General features: G+C 38.2%; 1 protein-coding gene across 4 annotated transcripts in view; it reads left to right on the top strand.

Annotated features, from left to right (window-relative positions):
• LOC115612026 (maltase-glucoamylase, intestinal-like) overlaps positions 1–22,645 on the top strand; it is a 57,391-nt gene extending 34,746 nt beyond the window's left edge. Inside the window, exons 26-47 of one of the 4 annotated variants that reach the window (XM_030495817.1) lie at positions 503–657; positions 1,904–2,072; positions 2,917–3,013; positions 3,120–3,232; positions 3,337–3,462; positions 4,553–4,681; positions 4,798–4,905; positions 5,257–5,319; positions 5,570–5,704; positions 6,492–6,576; positions 7,631–7,769; positions 11,550–11,683; positions 12,115–12,149; positions 12,241–12,357; positions 13,612–13,760; positions 15,204–15,288; positions 15,384–15,440; positions 16,092–16,216; positions 16,498–16,586; positions 18,304–18,353; positions 20,422–20,592; positions 21,881–22,645. In XM_030495817.1, the coding sequence (XP_030351677.1) occupies positions 503–657; positions 1,904–2,072; positions 2,917–3,013; positions 3,120–3,232; positions 3,337–3,462; positions 4,553–4,681; positions 4,798–4,905; positions 5,257–5,319; positions 5,570–5,704; positions 6,492–6,576; positions 7,631–7,769; positions 11,550–11,683; positions 12,115–12,149; positions 12,241–12,357; positions 13,612–13,760; positions 15,204–15,288; positions 15,384–15,440; positions 16,092–16,216; positions 16,498–16,586; positions 18,304–18,353; positions 20,422–20,592; positions 21,881–21,943 (2,394 nt within the window). In that variant the 3' untranslated portion in view covers positions 21,944–22,645. Of the gene's footprint in view, positions 1–502; positions 658–1,903; positions 2,073–2,916; positions 3,014–3,119; positions 3,233–3,336; positions 3,463–4,552; positions 4,682–4,797; positions 4,906–5,256; positions 5,320–5,569; positions 5,705–6,491; positions 6,577–7,630; positions 7,770–11,549; positions 11,684–12,114; positions 12,150–12,240; positions 12,358–13,611; positions 13,761–15,203; positions 15,289–15,354; positions 15,442–16,091; positions 16,217–16,497; positions 16,587–18,303; positions 18,354–20,421; positions 20,593–21,880 lie in introns of those variants that run through there. The other 3 variants (XR_003992854.1, XM_030495818.1, XM_030495819.1) reach the window with 3 other exon arrangements.
• The last annotated feature ends 1,457 nt before the right edge of the window (positions 22,646–24,102 follow it).

Genomic DNA, 24,102 nt, shown 5'->3' with positions numbered 1-24,102 from the left:
TCATGACCATACAGTTTATTTTTAAGTTAATCATTCTACTATTCTAAAATTTGTAATACACTATTGTTTAGACCATAATTTATTATTGTGCATTTAATAATACTGAAATAATTATGATGCTTTAAAGCAGCTAGGCATAGAAAACTAACTTCTGTCAGCTTTCAGAATACAGTAAACTTTAAAAAGAATCTATCAAAGTTGTTTAAAAGATGAATCAGAAAGATATTCACTTTATATACATATATATAACTATATTTTAAATACAGGTATATACCTTAAATTCATATAAATAATTAGACAATCCATTCCTGATCCAAAATAAATCCTTAAGGTTTGGGTTTTTTCCCCAAATTACTGTGAATGAATTGGTCAAAGAATGCATATTGAAAGAAAACACTCATGAAGTGTTTTCAACAATTTCCTATCAGATTCAGATTTCTATTACTATAGATAAGATTTCAAACAACTCATTTATTGAAATGAATTGATTTTTACTTTATAGATCTATGATTATCAAAACGCACGATATGAGGTTCCAGTACCACTAAATCTCCCAAGCTCCCCAACAAGCACGGATGAGGAACGACTTTATGAAGTATCACTTCAGAAAAAACCATTTGGTATACAAGTTCGTCGCAAAAGCACAGGAAGAGTCATGTAAGCCATAGTAATTTTCTTTTATTTCATTTCGTTTAGTTAGCTCTTTTCAAGCCAAACCATTTCCTTGTGTACTATGTTCTAACTACCTTAAGACTGACTCTTGTACCCTTATTAAATGGTTCTGTCTGCCAAATGCCAGATGCTGCTCCAGTGGAGGTGGTTTCACCATTGCATTGTGTGAGAATGCTGACCAGGGAGAGTTAAGAGAAAGTGCCCTAAGCAATATCCTGTTTTTTTCTCATAATTATCTAAGGTTTCTCCCTGGTCACTTCATAGTCTGACACTTGCTAAAAGACCTCTACAACATGTTGAAGTGTGGAACACAGACAACTCCAAAGACCATTTCTTGTGCAGTTCCCAGTTGTCTGAGAGGCACAACAATTTTCCACACTTCCTAAATTTTTCCTCAGGTGACCACAGCACTGATCATTAAGGACTGATCATTTGGCTTGGTTTTGATGAATGGTTTGGAAAAAAAATACTAGTGTCTTAACTAACCTGCAGATGGATTTTGGTAACATGACAGCCAATAAGTCTGATAGGAGCTTCATTTTTTTCCTTGATTAAGCTGAAGTCGGAGCTAAAAAACAGAGAACAATGATGTTAGCAGTTGCATGTGCTATGGTTTTTATTTAAAAAAAAAAAAAAAATCTTATGTAATTTTTTAAAGAAGTACCCAAAACTTAATTGCAAGCTCAGTTTCTTTTTGCCAACCAGAGTAATCATTCAAACTACAATTCAACCTCTTAGAATGATGTAATTATTTGGCAGAGCACCATCAGGCTGCAGTTTGGTTTCTGACTGTAAACATGCTGATTTACAACAAATACAGTTTCAGTGTAATCTGCACAAAAAGTGCAGTGAACTGTAAAAAGCACCTTATTTACTGTATTCCATTTGGCACCAAGGATCAGCCTGGGAGGAAAAGAGGATTATACTCTCCTGAAACTTTTTTTTTTCACTAAATTGCCAAAATATGATGCAACTTGGCATGCATGATGCCTGTGTATAATATATATCTCTCTGAGAAACACATAGGACTTGTGTCTCTAAACTGTGTATCGAATTCTTAGACATCCCCATTTCATGTGCTTAAAGTTTTCTCCATAACCGTAACAGCTTTATTCCACCTTTACTGAAGAATGAGATTTTCAGAGCAAAAGAATAGCCTAAAAAAAGTGTTAGCTAAACACAGCCCTGAAATCACTGTATTCTTGCTTTTATTTTCTTCTTTCCATTTTAGCTGGGATTCGCAGCTACCCACCTTCACGTTCAGTGACATGTTCATTCAGATTTCCACCCGTTTAGCATCCCAATATATATATGGATTTGGAGAAACTGAGCACACCATGTTTCGACGTAACATGAGCTGGCACACCTGGGGAATGTTCACAAGGGATCAGCCTCCTGGTGTAAGTGGAAGCAAATGTGACTTTTGGACCAATGATGCTGATGGTATGCAGATATCCAGCAGGACTTCAAAGTCCAGTGGATGCCTGCTGGTACTGGATACATATATTTGCTTTGATTGTATTTATCATGGCTTATAATTTGGATGGTGTCTCAATGGCAGTGGTCTTCTCTAAACATATTCTTTGTGACCAGCAAGACCAATGTGTGGAGTCAGATGTCAGAAGACAAAAAATGGCTTAGAAATAAACCCACATTCCTCCTTTTTTATTCTTCTCAGCTAATTATTCTGAAAGCTAGACATGAGTCAGGAGAACTCCTACTACTTTGGGATTAATTTAGTATTTACAGAGGTAAATCAGAAATCTTGTGTCTATGTTTATACCTGTGTTATTGGCTATGAGATAGCACAATGTTTGCAGTTTTGAGGGAATGACCAATGAAATAGTTGAATTTCCAGTTCAGATTTGAATATATTTTTGAGTAAATGAAAGTGAACAGAATGCCATCAGCACCTTCTGATTATACAGATACCTGGAACTGTTGAAAAGAAGGGAAAGTTTTCTCCTGGGGAAGCACTTTCTCATTAGCAAGTGTTAAAGGCAGTAATATCTTTGCTTTCCTTTCTTCCTGGTCAGTCTGAAGAAAACTGACTCAAATTGTGAAGTTGAAAGTGGTGTTCTGTAGGTATGCTTTGTAGGTGTGTAGGGTATAAATATATAATTTTTGAGTTTACTTGTCGTATGTTTGGTAGTCATGTCTCATCTTATATGAAATGTATTAATAAATGTAAGTTAGTGAATGCTTGATATTTCCCTAGTAAAATGTATTCTATGTTGTTTGCAGTACAAGTTGAATTCCTATGGTTATCAGCCATTTTACATGGCTCTTGAAGAAGATGGTAATGCCCATGGAGTTCTTTTGCTTAACAGCAATGCAATGGGTAAGAAAACGTTAGATTTATTTTCTCAGTGTTTTTTTATGATCAGTGTTTTGCAACAGTGGCAAGACCAGGAACCCTTTTCTCATTTCACTTCCTCCTTTTCCAGATGTGACATTCCAGCCAGCACCTGCCCTGACATACCGCACCATAGGAGGAATCCTTGACTTCTACATGGTTTTGGGCCCAACTCCAGAACTTGTTGTCCAGGAGTACACTGCAGTAGGATTCTTACTCTGTTACAAACTGTTTTTTGTTTAGTTGGTTGGTTTCGTTTGTTCTACTCATCTCAGCTATTCACCACAAATATTCTTTCTTATTTTTAGCTGATTGGACGACCAGTGATGCCACCCTACTGGGCTTTGGGATTCCAGTTGTGCCGCTATGGATACAAGAATGACTCAGAAATTGCCCAGCTGGTGGAGGACATGAAGGCAGCTGAGATTCCCTATGTAAGCTGGTAGCAGTTAACATCTGAACTCACGCCTGAACTTTTGGCTTCTTAGTATTAACAAAGACCATTTAAAAACACAAAATCAAAACCCCCACCATGGTAGAGTAGAACAGACTATCTTTATGCCAGAGCTAAACAGAGAATCACAGAATAGTTTGAGTTGGAAGGGACCTTCAACGATCATCTAGTCCAATCCCTGGCAATGAGCAGGGACATCTTCATCTAGATCAGGTTGCCTAGAACCACATCCAGCCTGGCCTTGAATGTCTCCAGGGATGGCACATCTACCACCCCTCTGGGCAACCTGTTCCAGTATTTTACCACCCTCATAGTAAAGAATTTTTTCCTCACATCCAGCCTGAATCTCCCCTTTTTTAATTTAAAACCATTACCTTCATACATCTCTGCACACTCTGAGCCATGTTAAATGTAGGCCACAGGCTGCTGTAATTTCTTTATCATTCATATCAAAGCAGCACCCAGATGCCTTAGGCAGTCATGGGCTCTAGCCATGCTGGCTATGAAACAGCAGTGATCAACAAGAAAAACAAGCAAGAAAAAAAGTGAATCAGCATCATTTCAGTGGTATGGTTCTACGATTCTATGATTCTGTAGCATATTGCTTTGTGTCTTATCAGCTATGATTTGGCACAGGTTGTTGCTGGGAAAGGTGGAATAGCACCTATATCTAACAAAATTATACTGTAAATTGAATATGACTCTTCATTTTAAATGTAATAAACATCATAATTTCAATACAAAACAACTGTTTAAACCATTTCCTTACAGATGTGGTAACATATGTACAGTTTCTGTGTACATACCCGTATGTACAAATCCAGGACTTTTTTCTCTGTCATGTATTAATTTCTACCCTCAGACTAGATGCAGCAGTGAAGGGTTTATTTTGTAGTGGACTTGCTGATAGGATGTGTAATATTCATTTAATAGCTTTAGCTTAAAGTTACAGCTGCTTCCAATTTTACAGTTCAGAAGTTCAGTATGTAACTTATTTTGGCAGATTTTCAATAAATTTATATTTGGCAAAGTAGAATTTTTTTATTTATTTATTTATTTATTAACTGCAGGATATCCAATACGCAGATATTGACTATATGGAAAGGCAACTGGACTTCACCATTGGCACAGACTTTGATGGATTACCAGCTCTGGTTAACAAAATAAAAGAAGAAGGAATGAGATTTATCATTATCCTGGTCAGTTTTGAATACTACCTTTAACTTCAATATATCATTGCAGAATGCAGAATATATTCAACAGCACTTGTAAAATTGTTTTTTGAGCATATGGGTAAAAATGTTTTTAATTATAGGATCCAACCATATCTGGAAATGAAACCAATTATCCTCCCTTCTCAAGAGGTGTGGAGGATGATGTCTTCATAAAATGGCCCAATACCGATGACATTATATTTTCCAAGGTACTGTTCTTAAAAAATGGTGATGGTAGAGGCATGCTGTATCCAAGTAAACACCATGACAGGCTAGGCTTCAGTGCTATCCTTAGTGAGAAAGTTTGTTCATGGCATATTCAGGCCTGACTGTAAATGACATATGTAATAAATACTACAAACTAATTGCCTTAAGTTTGTGTATGGCATATTCAGACCTGGCTGTAAATGACACATGTAATAAATGCTACAAACTAATTGCCTTCAGTTTGTGTTGTCATTCACATAGATATCAGGGAAGAATGGTTATATCTGTCTGTTGCTGATGCTCATTCCGTGTGGTTTGATTATTTTATAATAATATGTCCTTTGTCCTACTAGGTCTGGCCATTTCTTCCTGGTTCAGAAGTCAATGAGTCACTGCCTGAGCAAACCCAAATAGAGGTAAATATTGCTATGGTTTGCTTATTGACTCAAATATAGACAGAGCAGCACATGAATTAAGGAAAATAGCAGCAAATTAGTTCATGAATCTGGTAAGAAGAATAAGGTGCAGAAACTTGCTAGACTTCCTAATAGAGCCAAAAAAGTTAGTGAAGAAATAACTTATTTGGTTTTTTAAACAAATTCCAATATTGTAACAGCAGGATGCTTTCAAACATGTATCTGTTTTGTTTTCCTACTATTTTTACAGATCTACGGAGCACATACTGCTTTCCCAGACTTCTTGCGCAATTCCACAGCACAGTGGTGGAAGAGAGAAATCCTGGAGTTCTACAACAATCCCACCAACACCTCAAGAAGCATCAAGTTTGATGGCTTGTGGATTGTAAGTGTAGAAATGCATTCAATTTCTGTTTGGGTTTTTATTTTTTTTCTCTGCCAGACACTAGCAGAGAAATTACACAGTACATGTACTACTGATGAAGCTCAGAGAGTATCTGGTGTTGAATTGCCATTAGGTAAAATAAAAAATATAGGCTGGAGGGAAAGCAATCAGAGCACCAGGCAGAACCTGATCCCTCAACCAAAGGCACCATTTTGGCTTTAGGTTGTGCACTTGCACTGCCTTGGTATATTGTGACTTTCTTCCTCCACAGTGACAGTGTGCAAAGGGGAAACAGCACAGACTCACAGTTCTTCCCTTGAAACGCTTTGTGGCTCCTTGTCCCTGCACCATGCCAGGGACTGTAGAGATAGGACAAGTGGTAATGGGTTCAAATTTAAACAGGGGAAGTTCAGGTTAGATATAAGGAAGAATTTCTTTACTGTGAGGGTGGTGAGGCGGTGGAACAGGTTGCCCAAAGAAGTTGTGAATGCCCCATCCCTGGCAGTGTTCAAGGCCAGGTTAGACAGAGCCTTGGGCGACATGGTCTAGTGTGTGGCATCACATTAGATGTGATCGCAGGGGGGTTGGAACTAGCTGATTTTAAGGTCCTTTCCAACCCTAACTATTCTATGATTCTATGATTCTGACAAGAAAACATGGAATGGCAGACTGAAACTACAGCTGCAAGGGCTTCTTCTACAATGCTGCTTGTTTGTAATTTAGAATTTGGTGTGTTTTGTAGGTTTGAAGCAAATACGATCAATCAGGTTTTGCTCTATGTTTTTAGGACATGAATGAACCAGCAACTTTTCTGAATGGTGCCATTGGCGGCTGTAGAAATGAGCTCTTAAATATGCCACCATATGTGCCTCGTAAGTCTGATTACTCCTTAAAAGTTTTAGGTCACTATGGTTACTACATAATTTCTGATATGGTGTATGTGGCGTAAATACATGAAGTTAGGTATATAAGACCACAACTCCTAACTGAAAGTGGCCCTTTAGTTCTGAGAGTATGGATACATTTTAACCCCATCTATTTCAGTGGGAGCTGTAACTGCATGGCATTTTTAAAAATAAAGTTATTCTCAGTTAGTTGCCTGCATATGGATTTTGATACCTGATTTAGATCTAGGTTCTTTGCTTTAGGCATGGTAAAGAATGCAGTTCTCTGTTTTGCAGTTTTCTCAGATGAATAACGAAACTAATTAAAATTTAGAAAATATCCTTGTGTCTCCTCTCATTATCATTCAGCTAGAATAGATAATATATATATAATACAGCTAAAATAGATAATTACCATTATCTATACAGTCAAATACTTGAAATACTTAGCATTCTTAGCTTGGCTTTACATAAGTGCTTTACACTTACGTACTAATGTACATAGTGTACATTATGTACTTATGTATTTATGTACTAATGTACTTATGTACTTATGTACTAATTAGTAATTATTTATTAATGGTTTATTAACGTACTCCTGATGCTTACTCTTGTTTTCAGTTATTATGAATAGTTTCTAAGGAATTGTAAGGAAGTCAATATTCAGACAGAGACCATACTCCCTGCCACACCCATTTTCTCTGTACATATGGATGATCTGAAGATGTTTACAAAGATTTGCAATGTCTTCTGCATTTGGATCTACTCTGTACTCTTTGAACCTCTTTAGTAAGAACATCTGTAACTGATCTATTAAAATACTTACCGAACTAGATGCCTACATAGGAACATTAGAAATATCCTATTTTGGAAATGCTATTTTTATAATAAATAAATAAATAAATAAATAATTGGCAGTATACATGCCTAAAAGAGACTGGCTATGAAATGATGAAAATTAAGAAAAAGTAACTCTAATCATTCATAAACATTTTGCATGTTCATTATTAAGAAGTAAGTGTTTTTGTTCTGTTTCCATTAGATTTGGGATATCGGTCAGATGGACTTACTGTCAAAACTCCATGCATGGAAGGTCAACAATATCTTCCAGACGGTACCCCAGTTAGACACTACGATGTCCACTGTCTTTATGGATGGTCACAAACAAAACCTACCCTAGAGTAAGTGAAGTTTGCATACTTTTTCATTGTCTCCAAAATGTGTTACACGTGAATATTCTGTGTCTATTTCTTAGAGGCAAACTTTCATCAGTTTATTTAACATGCCCGAGAAATCTTTCTTTGCATTCCAATCTCTTTGATTCTTCAGTTCAGCTAGAAGTGGACTTTGATGTTCAAAAGTTTAAGCAGCAGCTTCATATCTCTGGCAGTTGCGATTATTTCAGTCCCTCTACTGCCCAGTTAGCACAGCGATCCCACCCATGGTACAGGCAGGGTGGTATGAACCTGAGCTGCTGGAAGAGATGTGCGGAAGGGGAACTGGGTCTGCACAGTTCTGAGCGGAAGTTGTGCTTCTGTGATTTCACTACAATAAATACCTTCTGCAACTGGTGCGAGCTAGAAGAAAAACCCCATACCTGGTCAAGCATGTCTACACCTGGAGCTGCATCACTGACTGTCTCAGGACAAGCAGGCAAAGTCTTTGTTTTGAGTCTAGTGGCTTTAAAATTACTGATCCTGAGCAGATACAGTTTTCAAGGTACATTTTAAAGACAGTTTACTCAAGTCTGGTACTAAAGAAACTTACTGCTTGCCCAGCTGGGGAGCAATTCTTGGTATACCTGTTCCAAGGACTTCATCTGTATAAACGTTATGTTGTGCAAGCTTAATTACTGACCTGGATTATGAAATAAGATGGCTACGGTGCTATTTCTCATATAGTTTAATTTGGGTGTAATTACTCGCCATCGAGTGTTTCCTTGTCCCAACATATTCAAACACAAGATATTGCCTTTTCAGCAGAGGTTTCTATAATGAGGCAGCCACCAAGGCTAAGCCAGGGTGATGCTCTGCATTGTAAATGGGAGCAGTCAAACCAAAGACTGCTGAGGTATTCATTCAGAAGGCAGAATGGAGAACAGGTCTGAACATTTTGATCAGCTCTTGGGAGCAGTAATTACTCCAGGACAGTCTCACATCATTATTGTAATTAAAATATAACATACTTCCTGTTTCTAGGTTTGGCTGGCATGGCCTGGTTTACTCCTAGCACTGCCATTGTTTTCACCTTACACTGTACAACCAGTGAGGAAAAACGAATATAGCTTTTTAACAATGTTAATTTAAAAAGGGCTTGATTATGTCCTCTATTTAAAACAAATTGAGTAGTAGTGAAAGGGGGAAACGGTGTCTTTTAAATTGCAAGCTGTGTGAATAAAGCTTGACTTTTAAGAATTTATTTTCTCAGTTCCAAGGCAAATCTCATTATCTGTTCCTTTTTTAATAGTACCCCAGCCTGCTATAGATAACATCTGATCTAATGATAATATATTTGCTGTTTCATCTCCAATTCAATGAGTAAGCAAGGAACAGTGTTTCTGTAGAGGTCTGAACAACTTTATAGACCTTCCTACCTTTACCAAAAAGAAATAAAATATTAAGGCTGCTTGAATTTTTGACTAAGTGGATGTTATATGTGGCACCATGCCATTGCAGCACTGCCAGTCAAGGCAAAAGTGAAACTGCTGACAGGACATGAAGGAATATCTGATACTTCTGCTGCCAGCCAAATCACATGCAATTTGGGCACTGTAAGTAGACAATAATTTGACAGTAAGAGGAAAATTACCAGCATTTCTCTGTATTAAGTAAGTATGAACAGAAATGTAGTGGAATATTTCCTTCTGTTTTGAGAGGTACCATAAGAGAAACTATTATAACTTACACACCTTTTACAGATATTCTCACACTTGAAATTTATAGAAAATGTTATTTACAAAAAATATATGTATCTCAGTTCCCAATTTATTCTTTGGTAGTAACTGAAGGAGTACTTGTGCAACAGAAGACATGTAATTGCTTTTCACGGATACAGCTTTGGCTCAGCCCTGGAGCACAGAGTTGGCACCTTGTGTCAGCAAAACACTCAGGCCATGCTCATCCTTGAGCAGTTCTATGCATCATATACAATTCCTTTACATTTGAAATTTTATCTGTAATTTCCAAAGCATTGTTGAAGTAGAGCAAACTAAGCAGAGGCTGAAAATGTTGGATAGCATGTTACAAAGAAATAAAAGATACTAGAAAACTTACTGTTTGTCTTGGAAGAAATAATTACAGCACATTAGTTCAATTACTACAGTAATTAAAGTGACTTGTGCATTTTTTCTGTAATTATAGTGTCACTAAAGCTGCAAATCCAGTAGAAAAATAAGTAAATAGTGCATTATTGAAGCAGCTGTTTAGACAATTACTGTGGAGCTAGCATTGGAAAGCAGTGTGATTTAAACAGTGAAGCTTTCTGACTAGTATTGTGGTTTAGTACTTTGCTGTAATGATTCACAGTGCGTGCATGGCTGCAAAGGAGTTCTAAGAAAGTGGAGCAGTAATACATCCATGCCAGTCACACAGCATAGACCAACAGCATATGCTACAGAGAAAGGTGCTCATATCTTCAGTGGAGCAACCAGGAACCATAAATTCCCCTGAACTCAGAGATTTTGGGGGTTTTTTCCCCTTAAGCTTACTTGGTTGTGTCTGCAGGTACTTTGCAGCAATGACCAAGGGTTTATTTAAGAAAATTTAATTTTTTTTTTAAGTATTTGAGGAATGGGGTTACTTGGTTAATTGGTTCTCCATTCAGCTCATTCACACCCACACCTCCCAGACCTCAAGAGCTCTTCTCCTGAGTCATCAGCAAGACACAGTCTCCTCTCCCTATAGCAATGATCCTTAGCAAGGCCATAGCAGTTTAGTGCCAGAGCATCCTTAGAAGTACATGGCAGCCCTTGCCTGGTGCTAGCTGTTTCTTTTTATACCCCAAACCAAAGTGTCTGCATGTTTCCCACCCTGTAGGTATTCGCCTCTAATTTGGGAAAGAAAAATAAGTCCCACCATCCTCAAAATTTAATTAATCTCTGGCTGAAATCCCTTCTGCTTACAAGGAAGCCAAATGTGATCAGACTGAGAGGTCAGCTAATGCTAAGGTAGTCGCACACATTGGTAGTCACTCCTTCACTGTAAGGCCTGTTACTTGCCACAAGAAGAAAACAGCTGGTTTAGTATGTTGCTTCCAGACAAATCCATGTTGGTCATTCCATATTGATATCATGTCATCTTGGTATTTCTGAAGTTATTACAGATCTATTACTTATTTTATTGTTCTAATATCTTTTTGGCAATTGGACAGGTTGGCAACTGGCAGGTCCAATAGTCCCGGCACCTCTATTTTGCCCCTTATGATCTTTTTGATATGATGTTTGCTGAATTATTTTTAACTGCTGCTGCAAGTTTTCAGGTATGCTAAGAAAGGAATGATGTGCCCTGGAACACATCATGGAGACCTTAGTAAAAATGCAAGTTGGGCTACATCTGCAAGTTGTGGATGCCTCACCCCTGGAAGCATTCAAAGCCATTTTGGACAGGGCTTTGAGCAACCTGGTCTAGTGGAGGATGTTCCTGCCCATGGCAAGGGGTTGAAACTAGATGATCTTTTCCCTTCTAACCCAAAACGTTCAATAATTCTATGATTTTAACATGTCCTTGCCTGCCTGTTCTTTTTCCAGTTACAGGTTGGCTGACGCTGCTGAGCTACTGTCGATGTGCGAATTGCAGTAAATGGCCATAAAAAGCACACGTGCATTGGATGTATGCATATTCATGCACAAAGCAATGCCCTCCACTATGAAAATATAAGCCCTTTAGTTTCAGATAATCTTATATAATAAACTCCCATGTAATATTTCTCATGTAATTTGGGTTTTGCTCTATTTTCAATGTCAGAGCTTTGCAGAGTGCCACCAACGAGCGTGGGGTCGTTATCACCCGTTCCACATATCCCAGCAGTGGAAGATGGGCAGGACACTGGCTCGGTGATAATACTGCAGCTTGGAATCAGCTAACTAAATCTGTTATTGGTATGAAAAAGAAAAGTATCTGTATTCAATTTACTGTATGCAGTTACTTCTTCTCCTTCATCTGCTTGCTTTTAGTATTTATGTGGTTTTATCTCAAGTAAGCAATTTAATTGAGGAACCATAATTTGTGGTCAATTCCTCTTTTCACTTCTTTACTTCTGCATCAGGTGCTAGGAACTCCTCTATTTCCTTGGGACCAACCACTTTTGTGCCCTGTGTCCTGCCCTCATTTTTTTCTGTGTTCCTAACCAATCAGCTCCCATTTCTCTCAGTAGCAGAAAAACATGACATACTGGGATTAGTGCTGCTTTTTTTTTTTCTTCTCATTCAGCATTACAACAAGCATTATCTATGTGAGCATTAGCATACCAAAGGGGGACAAAAAAACCCCAAAACAACTGCCAGTAATATTGAATTATTTTTCCTTTCAGGTATGATGGAGTTCAGTCTCTTTGGAATATCTTATGTAAGCTAATGAGTTCTTACCTTACATTTAATCACCTTGATGCTGTACATGATTTTATTGTATCCCAATCGGGTCATTTTGAAACTTTCAGACAGGAGCCGATATCTGTGGCTTCTTCGAAGACTCAGAGTATCAGCTGTGTATTCGCTGGATGGAACTAGGCGCATTCTACCCATATTCAAGGAATCACAATACGAAAGGAACAAGGGTGAGGCACAATTTTTTAACAGTTGTTAACGGCTGGGCCTTTGCAACACAATGTAGAGACCAGCCAGAACATCGCACAAGCTCACGTGGCTAAAAAATTACATTCCAAGTAAAATAGACACAAAAAGATGTTTGGGTCTCTATCAAATAAAAATTGTCTTTACTTATATGCTAGCTTGCCTATAAGGCTCCCCCTCACCTGGGAGGCTTTATGCTGCTCTGGGGTTTGGACCACTTGCAGTAAGCATATTCTAAGTTTGCTTTGACTGAATCCAATTCCTACATATTTTACCCTGCGTATTGTTTTCATTTAAATGCACTACACCGGCAAGACTAAAATAGAGCGCTTTGGTGGCAAATACACTTACGGGAGCAAAGCTGATCTTAGTGCTCTCAGCCCTAATTGACCATAATTATACACCAAATGAGAAAATGGAACAGTGTAATAAGATTTTGGAGTAAGAATTGGCAATTTCTGTACTCTGCACATTTGCCACCATCAGATATTGTATTTCTTTTATGAGTAAAGAAAAATAATTGCCTAAATGTCAGTCTCTGCTGGCTAAGGACTATATTGTAGAAAGCTGTAAAACAAGATAACTGGAAAAATTTGAAAAAAATAAATAAATATGGAAACAACACTTCTATTCCAGTTAAAGCTCCAGGTCTAGCAGAGTAGAGCTATTTATGTAGCATACATCTAGTGGATTAAAGTCTCCTTTTCAGAAACTGTGTGCTTTATCTTGCAGCGGCATACCTTTCGATAGGTCTTTTAAAGCCTTTAAAAATGCAGATTCAGGGTTATCATGTTGCTTCCAGTCTTACCCAATTTGCCAAGGTATTGTTCAATACATTTATTAAAGATTGGAAGTGCTCCCTGACATCAGTCATTAGTGCTCTGCTCTCTGCTTGCAAGTCCTGAGTGCTGCCCTGCAGAAAAGAAGGATAATAAATTATGTACACTGGGATGTGTCATGCCTTTGGGACACTTTGCATTAAACAGTTTTTACAGTACTCCCCAGAGGTTTTTCTCACCTTTCTCTTTTCCACTTCCCCTCTTAGGGCTGACAGTGATACCTGCTGGTTTTCATGTCACTTACTCCTTAATTGAAGCATAAATGAAGGTGCTCTAATTTGGCAGAGAAATTTCCTCGTCTTTCTCTTGCTATGTTGATTTTGGGTGGTTTGGGGTTTTTCTATAGCTTTTCTGAGCAAAACAACCCAGTTTGATCAATAAACGTCTCTTCTCTTTCAGAGGCAAGATCCTGTTTCTTGGAATGCAACATTTGAGGAGATTTCCAGGAATGTGCTGAATATAAGATACACCTTGTTACCCTATTTGTACACGTTAATGTATGATGCCCATGCCCATGGCAGCACTGTGGTCCGCCCCATGCTCCATGAGTAAGTGGGACTCCTTTGCTCTTCTTATCAGGAATTTCCATTGAAAATTCTGTTGTTATGACCCTCCTAACACTAAAGTTTTCTTTTTTGTTACAGCAATTATTATTTAAAAAAAAAAAACCCACAAGATTGAGAGTATAAGCTTTCACTATCAAGTCTCACTTGATCAGCACTAGTTCTTCATTTTTCAAAATTGAACATCTTATTTTCTGGAAGTAAAATTTAAATTTTAAATCTCACCTTTAACCTCTTCTGGGGCAAGGAACAGAATGATGGGCGTACGTAGAATCAAAAAAACAAAAAAAGAAAAAAGGAAAAATTGTTGCAAAAAAGAGCTAGACAAAAACTTTTAAGAAAAAGACAATTCTGCCATAAATCATAGAATCATAGAATAGTAAGAGTTGGAAAGGACCTTAAGATTCAACCCCCCTGCACTAAACAGTTCCAACACCTCGCACTAAACCATGTCGCCCAAGGCTCTGTCCAACCTGGCCTTGAACACCGCCAGGGATGGAGCATCCACAACCTCCCTGGGCAACCCATTCCAGTGCCTCACCACCCTCACTGTAAAGAACTTCTTCCTTATATCTAATCTAAACTTCCCCTGTTTAAGTTTGAAGCCATTACCCCTTGTCATACCATTACAGTCCCTAACGAAGAGTCCCTCCCCAGCATCCCTATAGACCCCCTTCAGATACTGGAAGGCTGTTAGGAGGTCTCCACGCAGCCTTCTCTTCTCCAGGCTGAACAGCCCCAACTCTCTCAGCCTGTCTTCATACGAGAGGTGCTCCAGCCCTCTTAAATCATGAGAGTTTTGCAGGGAAAAAAAACCTGGTTTTTTTGTTATGTCCAAGCTTATATAGCAGATCTTTTTTTTTTTTTTTTTCCTAACGCTGCTATACATACAAACTTTCTTTGTCCCTTGTCAGGGGGGCAGTGACTGCAAAAACTTTAACTTCTTCTGTTGTGGAGTTAGATGTGCTCTTGCATCTACATGCATGTCTTAGCTGAGGAAGACTGAGTTGTTTGCATGTATTGACTTCCTCTTTTCAAAGCAACTGCCTAAGAAAAAAGTGGCACAGATTAGAAAGTGGTTCCCAGTCTGTCCACTACCTAATCTTATTATTGCTAATCCTGGTCAAGCACAACAGACTTTCTGAGTTTTCTAATCTAAATACACTGAAAAGCTGCTGCAAATTAATAAGAAATTAAAAAAAAAGGCAAGCTAATAGCTTGCATTTCTCTAATGAGTTTCACATTAGGACCTTTGTGCATTCCTGGCAAGCATTAACTGATTTATGAATTATTAATACTAGAATAAAGATGAGGAAATATTAGACACTAGGAATAGTACATTCAAATGCTGACAAAAATGTTTTAAAGAAGGAACACTTTGGAAAAGTTCAGCATGCAATGTCTAATCATTATTCTGCTAACTTGCAGGTTTGTGGAAGACAGAACAACCTGGGAAATATACGAGCAGTTCCTTTGGGGACCTGCACTGCTCATCAGTCCTGTGATGCAACAGGTACATTTTTAAGCACTTAGGAAAATACTAATGTCACTTTAGCTAAACTTCACTTTTTCATTTAAGGTACCTAAATGAAGTATTCTTAATTCCAGAATGCTGTAACAGTGAACGCTTACTTCCCCAATGCCCGCTGGTATGATTACTACACAGTAAGTAATTTTAAAAATTGTATTTTATATGCCTTCTTCACAATGCTGCTCAGACAGCAGCAGGGTGTGCTGAGAGTGGTGGTGAGGTGTGAACCCTTGCCCTCCCTTTTACAAAGTTACATTCAATATTGCTTCTTAGCAATCTAACATCTACTCAGCTAATAAAAAAAATCCTTGATTCGTGTAATTATTATCCCATACTAATGTATAATAACATGACCATAGTTAGAGTAAATTAATTTGAGGTCCTTCTATTGACTTTTTTAAGCCTCAAATGATATACATAATGACTTTGTAAGGAATACTGGAATGGAGAAATACAAAATACATTTAGCCATCTCATCTTTCACAGAAAATTAGAAAAGATTTGGTAATTGGAAGAGCAGGCATCACAGACCATTTCATTAATCACAAGTTTGTATTTCACCAGGTAGGTCCCCTTAGTTCAGCTCTTGTGACCTATGCACAAGGCAGTCTTTTATAGATCCAGAATTTCAGTTTCTTTTAAAAGCATTAGGTAGTTACTTCTGCAGTAAAAAGTCCTACTTCACCAGCCTAGCAAAACATGATAATTTCATCATAAAAAAACCCAAACAAACCAGTAAAGAGGGAGCAACTCAGTAGAGGATTTGTTTACTATTTTGTACATAGGATGAAGATACTGGCTTTAGGGGACAGTTCAGACTTTTATCAGCTCCTTTGGAACATATCAATCTGCATATCCGGGGTGGATACATCCTTGCTTGGCAAAAGCCTGCTAATACAACTTTTTACAGGTAAGATTGACTGAAATTTAAAATTTAGTTTTGCACAAATACAAATAAATTAAATACTACCAGTCCTCAGAGAAGATAACAGCTATGATGGCACTGGAGCTTTATGGCTGGTTTTTCTTTCCTCTTCATGGTCTCCTTTAAATTTCATAGGATTGGTTTAGGAAGATGACTATGGGAGATAAATTGAGTGGCATACATTTAAAATATTCTAACATTTGAGAAATATGAAATGTGATTGATTACCTGAGGAAACTGAGAAAAAAATACTGTGTTTTCTATAGCCGAAAAAACCCCATGGGACTCACTGTCGCTTTGAATGACACTCTGATTGCAGAAGGACAGCTTTATTGGGATGATGGGGTTCGCATTGGTATGTATGATGCTTTTTGCCTCATAAAATCCTTTTTGCTGTGAGCATGGATGGTCAAGCTCTAAAACAGGTTGCCCAGAGAGGCTGTGGAGCCTTCACCCTGGAGATATTCAGAGCCCAGGTTAAGACAGACAAAACAAAAAAAACAGATATGAACTGGGGAGAGATGATACAAATTACAGCAGTCCTTCAAAACTGAATAATGCTCAGTAGCTGATGTATGAGCTTTTTTGTCTGTGGTTTTCAACAACAGCTCAGTTGTCCTAGTGGAAACTCCAAGCTGTAAGAAGTTGCATCCCAAACCCTTTGCTTTGGGAAAGAAGTGCTGGTGGTTACTTTTTTTCCTTAGGAGTCCTCAGTGTAGAGTGGGGTACTGGGGGAGGAGCATTAGGAGCAGACGGAAATGATGGACTCTGGCCAAAGCAATCACATTTCTGGAGGACTTATCTGAACATGCCTTCAAGAAGCAAAATTGAAATTAAACCTTCAGATTAGCATTACAGAAAATTATTTTTCCTGATTTAAACTGCATAATGCTATGATTTATAGAATTAATATGTTATATAAAGGAAATTGTGTCCGGGATGTAAAGGCAACACAGATAATAAGGATTTGTTCTCAAACCAATGAGAACCATAACCACAGGTTATGTGGGAAGCTTTAACTAATTTTGTCAACATTACTGAATTTAAATCGTCTTCAGATAAGAGATATTTAAAAGTCATTTATCCTTTCCATCCAGTGTATTACCCTTGTAAGAACAATAAGCAATCATCCAAGATTACTGCAAGGAATGCAGAAAATGGTATTATTTTGCATAATGATGTGTAGGGAAGCTTGCAGGATGTTGTTAGTGTATATTTTTTGCTGCTTCACTTAGACCACTGCCCATTAGCACCAGAATTCAGAAATGATGGCTAGGTTTATGGAACTCTGATGATAAATAAAATCAGCATAGATTACAAGGTGCCCCTCACCAGGATGCCTGTGATCTAGTTTTGGTAAGGCAGAAAGGCAAGAACCCACAGCATTCATGATTATCAGCATCACTTTAGCAACAAGACAACAGGTAATGGGTTTAAATAGAGGAAGTTCAGGTTAGATATAAAGAAGAATTTCTTTGAGGGTGGTGAGGCACTGGAACAAGTTGCCCAAAATGCTCCATCCCTGGCAGTATTCAAGGCCAGGCTGGACAGAACCTTGGGCGACATGGTCTAGTGTGGGGCGTCCCTGCCCATGGCAGTGGGGGTTGGACCTACATGATCTTAAGGTCCTTTCCAACCCTAACCATTCTATGATTCTATAATTTTGTGCTTAATAACAGGATTGGTAAAATATACAACAGCAATTTCTACCATGGTCGTGTCACTGGAATAGGGTTGGGTGTGGGAAATTACTTCCACACCTTCCTCAGTGAGAAACACTTTTTGTCTTTCTGGTCTTAACACCCTGGATCTTTATAATGCTGTTTGTTTGCCTTGTTTTGTATCATACCTCTCAAACGTTCTTCCTTCGTCCTCATTTAATTAGCACACTGTCCTATACTGAACGTATTTTATGTCTAAAAGCATATGTCTTCTGGAAATACAAAAGTTTATTTATGTGTGGATACAGACCATATATTTGTGTAAAGTATATGGACACAATTTTTGAACTGAAATTTTGATAATGTGTTAAGGTGAATAACAAATACATTTTATTTTATTCTTTTTGTCAGATGCATACGAAGATGGTGTATATTTGCTAACGTCATTTACTGCTAATCAGGTAAGTAATGTTAGCTCACATTTCTTTTAATGATCACTTTAGGTGATTAATGTTATATTTTTAACTGTGGGCTTTTTAGTTTGGAACTTCATAATATCTTGATAGCTCACCCTAACATTAACTTGTACTCACAATGGAATAGGCTACAAGTAATATGATTAAACTGCATTAAGAACAACTTTAAGAATGATTCTGAAGTTATCAACTATAGTGTATTGTTAAACAAAGTGTACATTTATGGCATTGTAATTTCTGATATAGTTCTGAAAGTACAAGTTTATTTCATAAATTAGTTCTATCAGTGAAAGCACATATCAGTGCAGAACCTCTGGAACATGTAGAGGGGTCAGAACAGCTATGCCAGGAAAACCAGCATTCCCGGTGAGAAAGAAGCTGGAGGTTGCAGACAGGAGGCTTTAAGGTCAAAAGGCCTTGACCTTGGCTTAAAGCTACAGAGAAATACCTCTGCCTAGCAAAGAATTTGGTTTTCTTGTCAAGAATGGACACCTAAAATTGTTACCAATCCATTTTGCAAGTTCAGGGTTTTCTTTGCTGTTCTCTACCTTGTTGTTCAAGCTATGTGGCTGTTCCCAAAAGAAAGAAATGTTCATAGGGTCAGAAGGAGGGCATCTCTCCTAGTAGTGCACCATAGAATTTTATTGTGTTTATTTATAGTTTTGAGGAGATGCAACAGACTACACAGTCATTGGCAACTACAAAATAAATCACTCTAAAATGGCAAAGAGGGAGGAACAAGACCTGTCCCATTAATGAGTTCTACTCACGCCCTCCCATTGATGACAAAGCCAAGATGCGTTTGTGGTTATGAGTTGTAAACCTGAGTCCCAGTTCTCCAGGCATCCTAGGATGTGTGCATTGACCCCGTTCTACAGGAACAGCTCAGTGTCCTGCAGGAGGTGGTGGGTTTTGCTGCTGTAGCCACACTGCTCCGCAAAGCCTGCAAGAAACAGCCTCACAGGAGAGTGAAGAACGTGGTTTAGCACCAGCACAGCTTTGCACAGTGCTGGTGTGGATCACTGCCTCAGTTTGGTATTGCTTGTTCTCTTTATTCTTCAACACAGAAAATCTGGCATCCATTCCTGGGTAACAGATTCAATGAATGGGAGTGCTTATTTTAAGTACTGGCTTTTCTAGGATATTGTGTTTCAATTTTTATCATAACCAGTTGAATATCTGGAATTAAATTAGACTGTAATTATAATGACTTTTGGTTTAAAAGAAATGCTTTTCTATTGTAATAGAAAAAACACTTTGTTATTTCATTAGTTTTCCAGGGTGCCAGAATGTCTTCTAATCTTCTTTCTTCTCATTTAATTCTGTCTTTGTCAAATAATTGGATGTTAATTGCTAAGGAAGAGAAGTTTGTTTTGCTAATATTCAGTATTTGCAGTTGGCAAGGAGATTATAAAACAAATGTATCTTTTCCTGCTCCTAAGAGAAGCTTGTAAAGAAAAGCCTAATTAAAGAGGTCTTGAATCAACCAACAATGAAAAATACTCACACTTAAAGTAATACCCTCTAAGCACTAAATATGCAGAATTGTATCACAGCACATTTGCATGGGCTCACACGTGGGTTGTGAACCAGCAAGTACCTCTCTGGGCTGCTCAACACAGCATTTGTTTTCTGGAGAGCTACCAGACCTGGGTACATCTCAAAGAAACCAGCTGCCAGTAATCTACTTAAAATCACAGCCACTGAAATGAGAGGGGACCTGCAAGGGCTGAGGGAGGTGATGGAGGGGTGGAGGAGCTGTTCTGGGAGGGCATAATGCAGCAAGAGCAAGAGCCTCAATCAGTCTCACAGAAGCTAGCAGATGAGGCTGTGTTAGGGAAAGAGTGGCAATTAAAGACACAGCAGAGCCCAGGACCTAGCCAAATTAACAATGTGAAGAAAAAGGAAGCCTTCAACATATGGAAAATAAGTAGCAACATATTGGTATTTAGAAAAAAAAAAACCAACCAAAAGAGGACAAGTGGAAAGTTTAAGTGGATGTGTACCAGTCCAATGTCAATCTCCACTCTTTTGGTTTTTCCTTTCCTTTCAGAATGTTTTAGATATTACGGTTTTGCATCACGGTTACTCTGATCCAAACAACCTGATGTTTACTGAAATTAAAGTCCTGGGGGTGCCCTTCGACGTTATACAGGTGACCATATCGCAGAATGGTGGGACAATCGCATCATCTCATTCCGTGGACTACAATGACACCAAGCAGGTGAGGTGCCATTTGCAGGGTAATGCCACCTTCATGCCTGCGTATGTGCTCTTAAACCTTTGGAGATTCAGCTCTCAGCTGTAATACCATATTTCAAGTGTATTTAACAAGATACATCAGGTGATGATTATACCATACACTGTTTAATATACAGTACCTCAGTACCTATTCTGCAGTAGGTGTGGTAGAGCTTTTAAGCACAGAAACTACTGTTAGGAACCTAAACTGCTTCTAACAGTGGAAATGTGAATTTTAGGTTATGCTTTGTTTCCACTCTTCCTAATAGCTCACTTGCGACCTGTGAAATTTGAAGGAAGGAAAAACAACTATAAGTATTTTCATTGCCTCAACATGACCCTATTGTTGTTAGTCTTGTCTGACAGCATTTTCACTTCCCAGCCCTGGTTGCCTACGATCATTTCCTAGTCTTTTATATCACATCTTGGCTGTAGGCATTGCAGCACAGGGTTCTTACATATGAGTCAAATCCCACTTCTAAAGTTATCGGCACACTTTCTACCAACTTCAGAGCCCTGGGACTTCCACATGCATGGGTGATACCTGTCCAGGACGTTTCCCCCTCCCACCTCCCTGGACAATAAAGTCAGGCACTCATAAAGCAGCTGAAATAAATATGTATAACTGTATTGCTGTTTGAGATGGTGCTTCTGTGAAGCATCCTTCAGATATGAACAGAACGGCTGAGGCATTCAGTCTTGCCAGTTTTCTTACTGAGGGAGTCTGCCTAACCTCTTGTATTGCTGGGATCTTACTGCTCTTCCTTTGAAATTCAGTATTCTGTTAAGTCTTAGTTCTTTCTCTTTCACAGAAAGCTGGAACTATGTGAGTTTTGTACATAACCAAAAAGATGAGTTAAAAATGCAAAAGAAAATGAAAATGTTTCATTCTGCTGTTGACTTTTGGATAAAAAAAAAAGGGGGTAATTCATATGCACAGTTGAATTATAGGATGTTCCAAGTTTTGCTGCCTTGCTGGCTTTTTAAAATTTCTTAAATATAAAAAAAAAAAAAATAAAAAAAATAGGAACAGGAATGTCAACTCTAAAAGGGCCTCTGAATGAAGGGAAGGGATCGGAGCCTCATGATTAGAAATCCAGAAATCTATGCTAGTTAAACTACGTTTATAGTGATACAAACACAAAAGCAAATGAAGAGGCATAAATTATTCTTACCTAAACCAAGAAGCCACTATCTCTGATGAACAAGAAAAAGCAGTGGATCTTCAGGGCAGAGTTGCTAACTGCTCATTCTGTCTGTTTTATTCACAGCTCCTGACAATCACAAACCTTCAACTTGAATTAGGCAAAAGCTACACCGTGCAATGGAGCTAAAATGCCTGCAAAATAACATCATCCATACTACTGAATTTTCTCACTATTTTAAAACTATCTTTCAGTTTTCCAACTTTCATATTGCATTTCTGTCATCTTAGAATACTTTTTACTATAAAAACATACTAGTTACAGTTAGTTCATATTCACGTATTACGCGTACAAAGCAGTCACATTTCAGTACTGCTGAAGGCCAACTACAAGGTATTGATGTGATGCAAAAATCTACAATTTAAACAGCATGGCGCTTCTGTATAACTTCATCTTTCAAAACTGAGAACTGAATGTATGTTTTTTCGGAATAGAATTTCTGGCTGACTTCATGCATGCTAAATCTTTTTTTTTGTAAAAAAAAAAAAAAAAAGATACAGTTGGTGTTACCTGAATGGATTTGGGGCCATAAGTCTGCATATATTTAATTCATCTTAATTTTAATTATGGCTATGTAAGTCACTACTACAGAGAAGCATTTAAGGCCAGACAAAGCAAATGTTTTCAGATTACTGATTTAGCATGAAATGATGTTTCAATTTGTTGATCTATAAAATACTAAGATACTTGCAGAAGTCATAGGGTTTTTTTCTTTTTGGGGGGGAGGTGTCAGCGGGGCTTTTGTATAACTTTAGCCAAACAGTTGTATTCCCCATTGTTTTGATCTGAAGATGTAAGATTAAACCTGAAGTTTCAAGGTTAACTAATAAATGTTGGTCTCTGAGTGTTCATTTAGCTGAAGGAAATACTGTTGTATGTTTACTATAATAGTAGTTCATATTAAAGACTCTTTGTATCCCAAGAGTGCAACATGTGATCTAAACAGATTGGTAAAGCATGTTTACAATTAAATTTAATGTGAAGAAACTGCTGTTGAAGGTAATAGTAATCTCTAGTGACTGTGCTTAAGATTTACCTAAAGGATTCCCCTCTGCTTTAAAATTTTGTGGTAACACAGCTGAGTAGCAAACATCTCATAGGTGGATCAATGTCATTAAAGGGCTGAATTTATTGAAACTTCCCCATAAAATAATAATGAAATTGGCAATCCAGAGAAAATGATCATTTAAGTTACCATTCTGACAAACATTTTTGTCTGAAGGAACACACTACACTGTTTCTCTGGAGCTAGTGGTGAACAGCTACTTAAGTAAGCTGACGCAATGACATGTCCCATCACCGCAGAGAGGGGAACTGCAGGTTACTAACCCTTCCACCCATTCCTTCTCATGTCAACTCCTACCACTTTACATCCACCCGACTTATTTTCAGAATTTTTCTCATTAGATTTATTTGGGGAACCTCACTGATCTGTTTTCTTGGCTTAGAGAGGGTCAGCACCTCAGCTGAGCTGTCTGCGTTTCTGCCACAGGAGGCGGCTTTTACCAAGTCTTCAGAATAGTAATTCATGAGGAACTCACACAGGCTGAGAAATCACAGCTTCAGACACGGGCTGGCCACTTTAGGGAGTGCTCCCTGGCATGTCTCTTCCCTCCTGTGGTTTGTAGAAGCACAGGCAGTCCAGCAGATCCTGGCCCACCACTCACTTCTGGAACATCTGTGCAGCAGCACAGTCCTTCTCTGGAGACCACAGAAGCAGAACATTGAACTTGGGGGCATTTCAATGCTGGCTGGTAGTAGCTCTTCAGGTAATGCTTGTCTTTGCGGCTGATACCTATATGTGTTGGGAGACTTCTCCTGCTGCATGACATCCCATTAAAGTCCTCAAGCCATGCTGAGTAGTGTGGCAGTTTTCAACAGAAGGAAGTGAGCGGCAACGAACATACTACTTGTGTACAGGATGGGATTTTTTGACTACTGCTCTCTCAGTAGTTTGACTTTCTAGCACTTAAAAAAATTGCTCATAAAATAGCATAACACCACCAGAGATTGACACAATTCTGCTGACCACTGCACCAGAAGATTCTCACTGAAGGCACAATACCTTCCCTGAAAGCCATGAAGTTCTGCTTTCAATATCCTTTTTCAGAACTTTATTAGCTGCTTCCCTGGGCAAAATAAATTCAAAGAAAACAGTATTTGCAAAAAGTCATATATTTGTTTGGTATATTAAAGTTTTCAGTTAACTTTCCTCTAGTATTAAGATAGCAGATTATGAAGACATTATGAATAGTACACTGTTGAGGGCTTGCACCAGAAGGCAGCAA

This window comes from Strigops habroptila, chromosome 8 (genome assembly GCF_004027225.2).
Source record: "Strigops habroptila isolate Jane chromosome 8, bStrHab1.2.pri, whole genome shotgun sequence".
Classification (NCBI taxonomy): domain Eukaryota; kingdom Metazoa; phylum Chordata; class Aves; order Psittaciformes; family Psittacidae; genus Strigops; species Strigops habroptila.
This window is presented reverse-complemented; position numbering and strand designations above follow the sequence as displayed.